The sequence below is a fragment of the Orycteropus afer genome, unplaced genomic scaffold, assembly GCF_000298275.1.
Source record: "Orycteropus afer afer isolate SDZICR_OR568_19922 unplaced genomic scaffold, OryAfe1.0 scaffold00011, whole genome shotgun sequence".
NCBI lineage: Eukaryota > Metazoa > Chordata > Mammalia > Tubulidentata > Orycteropodidae > Orycteropus > Orycteropus afer.
The window spans coordinates 11,950,830-11,958,674 of NW_006921598.1; the positions used below are offsets into that span (position 1 = coordinate 11,950,830).

The following is a 7,845-nucleotide window of genomic DNA, read 5'->3' on the forward strand; positions in this document are numbered from 1 at the left end:
TGCACAGGGAGACAGCTCAGGGGGCAGGAGTGCATGGAGGGATGGACACTGGGAAGAGGTAACTATGGGGAGGAAGTGGGAGGGGAGCTGTAGCATTGTGGTAAAATGTGGTCAATGTCATGAGACAAAGTGTATGTGAACTGCTGTATGGAAAGTGAATTTGCTCTGTAAATCTTCACCCAAATCACAATAAAAAAAATAAAATAAATAAAAGGAGAAAAAAAGAAAACCTTGATCAACATTCTGGGCTTTCTACCCCTGCCACCTTGTTGGGTCAGCATTTACTATTATTGCATATCGACAATGAGACTTAGAGCTCACCTACCAACACTGAATAAAAAGCAGGTGAGACACTTTCTTTTCCTTCCTTCTGTCTCCAACCTGGAAATTGGAAGGGGAGGCTCATATGCTTGTATATCTTTTTGTGTCACGTCATGTCACGTCACGTCACGTCACGTCACGCCACGTCATCTATCACCTATCTATCTATCTATCTATCTGTCAACTATCTATTTATCTAATATATCTTTGGTATTATCCAGCTTCATTTCCTTGTTGAGTCTGCTTAACAAGATAATATATTTAAAGACAGAATTTATTGTTGTTATCATTAAGCCCAATCCAAGTGGTCTAGGAAGATTTACCTTCCTACTTCTTCCTGAAAAGAGATGGCCAGTGAATTTTTCTTTTTTTCATTTACATGGCTTTAGAGTATATTGGGTCCTGAGTGGTCCCAAATAATGTGTTCAGCTACTAACCAAAAGATTGGCAGTTTGAAGTCATTCAGAGACACCTCAGTAGAAAAGACTGGTGATCTGCTTCTAAAAGGTTGTAAATCCTATGGAGCAAAGTTCTATTCTGACACTCATGGAGTCACAAGCAGGAGGCGGAGTCTACTCAACGGTAATGGGTAAGGTATATGGGGCAATCTACTTCCGTAGTGATACTGCCTCTGAAACCCAAGGAGGGGTCGCTATGAGTCGGTCGGTCTCGATGGCACATAACAACAACAACAAAAGGAGAAGGATCACGATAGGGATTACTATTACTTGCAGTAATGTTAAAGCTACTAGCTGTTGTGACTGGTATTCTAATTTTTCTTTCTTTTTCCCCATGTCTGTTTGGCAGGAGAACGAACCATGGATTACTACAGAAAATATGCAGCTGTCATTTTGGTCATATTGTCTGTGTTTCTTCATCTCCTCCATTCCTTTCCTGATGGAGAGTTTGCAATGCAGGGTGCGTGACCAAATTTGGTTTGTAGTAATAAGAACAGCACACATTTCTAGATGTACATGAATAACTTCATTAATTACATTTCCATCTTCTTTTCAAACATGATAATAAATCTTTGCCTGCTAGATGTAGATTTAGGCACTTGTAGATTGTGAACATAAAATTCAGTAAGTTTCAGAAAATGTAGAGTGAATGATCCTCACATGTCCATTTAAATAGCAGCTTGTACATTTTCATCTGAAATAGATTTTTTATTATTCTTTATCTGAGTTTTACAAGCAGAAAATGCTTCGTATTCAGTTACTCTTTCTTTTTTTACATTTCTCCCAAAAGATTTGAGAAGATTTTAACTTTCGTGTTGTAGATGAATTTTCATATCACTTAACAAGTGAGAAAAACAAAACCATTTTATGTAGTAAATTTGTTTTGCTGTATTGTTTGAAAAAAAAAATCACATATAGTAGCTGGTATAATTCCATCTGCTATGAAATTGTGAACCACTGTTGGTTAGGTTTTTTTTCTAGATAAGTGGTAATATTGCAATCCCAAATCCCAAGTGCAGCTGCCAGATCTAATATCAGGATCTCTGCATACACTGAGCATTCTGAATTCTGACGTATTTTTCTCTGTAAATATGTAGAATTTCTATGGGGGGGGGGAACTCAGCACAAACCAAGAGGGAGAATATTTTACCTCTGGGCAAAATTCTCCTCTCAGATGGGTTTAGTGTTTGCATCTGTCAAGTGTTGTGTTTCCTCCAGGCATACTATAGCATTGAGATACAGAATGCACACTTGAGGAGAGAGGAACTACTAAAACTGTGATTTCTCATGCATATCTTCAAACATTGCTTTCTCATGTAAATAACTGTAATCAGTACAAATAGATATTATGTATGAAGATTAACTTACCAAAAAAAAAAATATATATATATTTTCCAGGGGAAAAAAGAACATTTATTATTCTATACATAAGGAAATATTTCTAGTTTCTTCTTGAATCCTCTCTGGCTTATTTTACCCTTTGCCTTTTTAATGATAGGATGCCCTGAATGCAAGCTAAAGGAAAACAAATACTTCTCCAGGATGGGTGCCCCAATTTATCAGTGCATGGGTTGCTGCTTCTCTAGAGCATATCCTACTCCAGCAAGGTCCATGAAGACAATGTTAGTTCCAAAGAACATCACCTCAGAGGCCACATGCTGTGTGGCCAAAGCATTTATCAAGGTGAGAACTTATATGGTCTCAGAAGCTTTCAAACAGCTTAAATCAGAGACATACCCACAAAGCACATCCATGGGTTTTAATGCCAAAGGTGAACCATCTTTGATGGGCATTAGGATAGGAAGGGGCTGCATTTGTTCCTTTTAATTAATAGAGTCAGCAGTATTGTGGGTATAGGTTGGTTTATTCAGAATGAAGAAAATGAGGTAGAGGTGAGGGGGTTTAGGAGAGACCATATTTATATAATGCAAACCTATCCTTTTAGAGTGAAAATAGCACATAAGACGGAGAATATATAAATGCACTGGGCATCTACTTAGTTCCTATGGCTACATAGAGATATTTTGCATATACATATTTGCATATATATGCATTTAATTTTGCATAAATAAAAAACCAAACTCACTGCCACCTAGTCAGTTCTGACTCATAGTGACCCCTCTTTGGGTTTCCAAGGTGGTATCTCTACAGAAGTAGATTGCCCAACCTTCCTTCTGAGGAGTGGCTGGTGGGTTTCAACTGCCAGCCTTCTGGTTAGCAATCAAGTGCCTTAGGCACTATGCAACAAGAGCTCATATATATGTATTTTCTTCTTTTTTAGTCCACAGTAATGGGAAATGCCAAAGTGGAGAACCACACGGAGTGCCACTGCAGCACCTGTTATTATCACAAATCTTAAATATTTTCCATGCTGTGTTGATGACTGCTGATTTTCTGGAATTGAAGATTAAGTTGTTTGGTGTTTATGGCTTTGTGAGATAAAACTCTCCTCTTCCTTACCATACCACTTTTGACTTTTTCAAGGATATGTTGCAGCTTTATCACCTTTCTCTTTATCCTACAATACAATCAGTAGTCTAGCTCTTTTCATTTGGAATGAAATACAGCCTTTAGCATAAAAAGCTGGTTCTGCTGGAAATAAAGTCTTTTAAATCATCATTCAATCATTGAATCATAATTTCTTCTTAAATTAAACAAGCTTAAGCTTTGTTGCTTTTGATGGATTTAATTGAAGAGAGTGAGCCAATGGGTGAGTTGGGGTCACATGTAATCAGTGATCTGACACTGGAGACCCTTGTTCCCATTCATCCTTCCAAAAGCAAGTGGTGCATCCTTCCAGCCATGGTCTACACCCATTGAGGTAAGGGAAGAAAATATGAGAACTTCAATTTTTATTACTTACATAGATTATGTTGTTGTTGTTATTTGCCATCAAGTTGGCCCCGACTCATAGTGACCCCTCCTTGGGTTTCCGAGGCAGTATCACTATGGAAGTAGGAATGTCCAACCTTCCTTCTGAGGAGTAGCTGGTGGGTTTGAACCGCCAGCCTTCTGGTTAGCCATCAAGTGCTTTAGGCACTACGCTACCAGAGCTCCTATACAATTTATAAATAAATAATCATGCATGTGTTGGAGATATTTGGTCAAGAAATTCTTACTGATAGAAATGTAAAACTGAAGAAAAATTCGGAGAACAATGCTCTAGGGTTTGAGAAAAAGAAACTCTTTCCTTGCCTGAAGTATCTATCCACTTGGCTTATACTTGACTAAAAGAAAGTACATCTTATTAGTTGCTAGAAATCTAGATGTAACCAATTGGTGAATAAAGAAAGAACATCATTGTCCTCAATTAAAATTGGACATCACTTCAAACTTTTAGAGGCATCATCTTCTTCTATACATAAGGAAATTCAGGTCTAGATGGAAATGAATAAGTGATAAAGTATTTGCTGAATACTCACTGTGTACTAGGTGTAGTAGAAGTACTTTGACTAAGTTCCATTTAAATTCTTAAGAGAAGTACTATGCTTCAAAGTCACATTTATTAGGCATTTATACTCAGAAACAGTGGTGGTCCTTACCTTAGAAATTATGGTTTTATACAAATTAGATTATATTAGCCATTGTTGTTGTTGTTGTTACGTGCCGTCGAGTCGGCCCCGACTCATAGCGACCCCTCCTTGGGTTTCTGAGGCAGTATCACTACGGAAGTAGGATTGCCCAACCTTCCTTCCAAGGAGTGGCTGGTGGGTTTGAACTGCCAGCCTTCTGGTTAGCAGTCAAGTGCTTTAGCCACTATGCTACCAGAGCTCCTGTATTAGCCATAGTAAAGATCAAAACCACTCTAAAGTTCTATTCATAAGGAGTCTGAAATTTTAAAATATGATCCTAAAATTAAAAAAAAAAAAAAAAAAAATCACACTGGTCACCAGTGGAACAGAATTGAGAACCCAGAAAGATTCATCAACCTATGGTCAGCTGATTTTTGAATAAGGGCAGAAATCCATTAAATGGAGAAGATATGGTCTCTTTAACAAATGAAACTGGCAAAACTGGGTATCAATTTGCAGAAAAATGAAACAAGATCTATACCTCACACCATACACAAAAACTAACTCCAGTTGGATCAAAGACTTAAATATGTGAAACAAAACTATAAAGTTCCTCAAGGAAAAAATAGGGGGAAATTTAGGGCCCCTAATTTGTGGCATAAATAGACTCTCAAGCATAACCCAAAATACACAAATAGCAGAAGATAAACTAGATGAATGGGACCTTCTAAAAATTAATTTTTATGTGCTTCAAAAGAGTTCTCCAAAAGATTGAAAAGAGAACCTACAGACTGGAAACAAATATTTGGCAATGACATATTTGACAAGGGACTTATCTCTAGAATTTATAGAAAACACCAACACCTCAGTAACAAAAAGACAAATAATCCAATTTAAAAATGGGCAGAAGACATGAATAGACACTTCACCAAAGAGGATATTCAGGTGGCCAACAAGTATATGAAGAAGTGCTCATAATTATTAGCCATTGTTGTTGCTGTTGTAATGTGCCATCGAGTCAACCCCAACTCATAGCTACCCCTCCTTGGGTTTCTGAGGCTGTATCACTACGGAAGTAGATTGCCCATCTTCCTTCTAAGGAGTGGCTGGTGGGTTTGAACCGCCAGCCTTCTGGTTAGCAGTCAAGTGCCTTAGGCACTTCGCTACCAGAGCTCCCGTTTGTTGTTGTTGTTGTTATGTGCCGTCGAAGTCGACCCCGACTCATAGCAACCCCTCCTTGGGTTTCCGAGGCAGTATCACTATGGAAGTAGGATTGCCCAATCTTCCTTCCAAGAAGTGGCTGGAGAGCTCCCATTAGGCAGATACAAATCAAGAACAATGAGATGCCATCTTGCCCCAGCACTTTGCCCTTAGCAAAGTTCAATAAAACAGAAAACAATGACAAATGCTGATGAGGATGTGGAGAGATTGAGACTCTCATACACTGTTGGTGGGACTGTTAAATGATATAACCACTGTGGAAAGCAGTATGGTGATTCCTTAAGAAGTTGGAATTAGAAATACCATTTGACCCAGAATCCCATAACTAGGTACATGTCCTAAAGAAGTGAGAGCCAGGACAAGAACAGATACATGTGCATCCATGTTCATTCCAGCACTATTTACAATAGCCAAAAGATGGAAACAACCTAAGTACTCACCAACAGAAGAATGGATAACTAAACTATAGTACATACACACAATAGAATACTATGCAACACTAAAGAATGATGTAGAATCTGCAAAACACCGCATAATATGGATAAACTTGGAGAACATTATGCTGAGTGAAATACGTCAAAAACAGAAGGACAAATATTGTATTAGTTCATTATTGTAAAAATTCAAGGAAAGATTTGTATATGGAAGGAATCTTTCTTTATTGGTTAGCAGGGGTGGGAGGGGAGGGAAGGGAACACTGCAAAAAAAAAAAAATAAAAAAAAAAGATATTTGCAATATAGATAAATGCCATGATTTTCCACATTTGAACTTTTTATATCATGTATATTTTTCCATTTTGTTTTAATCTTTTATTCTCCTAATGCCTCTTGTTTCCTTCTCATCTTTTCCTGAGGAAATAAATATTAATTGCTTTATGTTAAACAAACAAACAAACAAAATCTCCCTGATCGCAAATAAAGTTTTCTGAAAAATTTTCAGTCATCACTTATTTGCCAAGATTTTCTTTCTGAGTAATGAGCCAATTCCCTAGCAAGGTGATAAACACACCAGGCTCTTCAATTACCCCCAAAGAACGGATTTGGTTAGAAAATAGTAGGGAAAGTGTCACTCCCGTTCATTCAGCAGGTAGCTTTCTGGTTACATACAGACATAGAGCAAGGTGAACAATACTGGGGAGACTTTTCAGGGCCTGAGAGGGGAAAGGTGAGAGTATGCTCACTGCTCATACTTTTCATCCATGGTCTTGTCCACTTTCTCTTTGATCTTTCCATACTCATTCTACTTACTCTAACAACCAAATATCTTTCCTTCATGAAGTCTGTCTCACAGCCTTCTCACCAGGCAAGTCTGTCAGTAATTTACCTCAGAGCCATTGTCTATAGGCTGTAGGGTAAGATTAAGGGTTCCAGCATCTAATGTGTTTGGTGAATGTAGGGGAGCACTGGCTGATCCAATGGAAATGAGGTACTGAGGAGACATGAGGGAGATGAAAGCTGTTCCCTGTAGTAAGATGTAAGAGATTTTCAAAGCCTGGTATTAGCAATCTATCTTTCATTCTGAGGAGAAAGTAATGTTGTTGAGCACTTAAGTGGTTTTTTCTAAGCCCTGTGAATCCATGAGCACACCTACCCAGCTGCATTAGTTTCCTTTTGCTGTTTGAACAAAGTACCAGAAACTTCATGGCTTAAAACACTAATTTATTATTTTGCAGTTCTGGAGGTCAGAAGCCCAAATTGGGTCTTGTAGGGCTAAAAGTAAGGTGTTGGCAGGGCTGGTTCCTTCTGGAGGCTCTGAAGGGAGAATCCATTTCCTTGCTTTTTCCAGATTCTTGAGGCCACCTGCATTCCTTGGCTCATGGTCCCTTCCTTGTATTACTCCAACCTCCTGCTTCCATCATCACATCCCTTCCTACTGATTTTAATTCTTTGTTGTTTTCCTTACAGTAATTGTTGTGATTACATTTGGCCTACTTGTATGTTGTTGTTCTTTGGTGCCATCACATTGGCTCTGACTCATAGCAACCCTATGTACAACAGAACGAAGCACTGCCCAGTGTGCGCCATCCTCACAATCTTTGCTATGCCTGAGTCCATCATTATAGCCACGGTATCAATCCATCTCGTTGAGGGTCTTCACTTTTTTTGCTCACAGTTCACTGTATCAAGATGATATCCTTCTTCAGGGAATGGTCCCTTCTGACTACATGACTTGTATAGTCCAGGAAAATCTTCTCATCTCAAGATTTTTATCTTAATCACATCTGCAAAGTCCCTTCTACCATGTAAGGCAACACAGTCACAAGTCCTAGGTGTGGGCATCTTTGGGGGACAGTTTTAAGCTTACCATACCAGCATTTTTGCTGATATGGCTT

The 7,845-nt window shown here is 38.5% G+C and overlaps 1 protein-coding gene across 1 annotated transcript; it reads left to right on the forward strand.

Moving 5' to 3' along the window:
• Window positions 1–1,139: 1,139 nt before the first annotated feature.
• CGA (glycoprotein hormones, alpha polypeptide) lies at window positions 1,140–3,138 on the forward strand. The gene is made up of 3 exons (XM_007951041.1): window positions 1,140–1,239; window positions 2,278–2,462; window positions 3,061–3,138. Exons 1-3 carry the CDS (start codon window positions 1,140–1,142, stop codon window positions 3,136–3,138), a joined length of 363 nt encoding a protein of 120 aa, XP_007949232.1.
• The last annotated feature ends 4,707 nt before the right edge of the window (window positions 3,139–7,845 follow it).

Bases quoted from the DNA above. Each gene is read 5' to 3' on its own strand.
- CGA (XM_007951041.1), top strand. From the start codon at position 1,140: ATGGATTACTACAGAAAATATGCAGCTGTCATTTTGGTCATATTGTCT. The intron at 1,240-2,277 runs GTGCGTGACCAA...TTTTAATGATAG, and splicing joins TGGAGAGTTTGCAATGCAGG to GATGCCCTGAATGCAAGCTA. The intron at 2,463-3,060 runs GTGAGAACTTAT...CTTCTTTTTTAG, and splicing joins TGGCCAAAGCATTTATCAAG to TCCACAGTAATGGGAAATGC.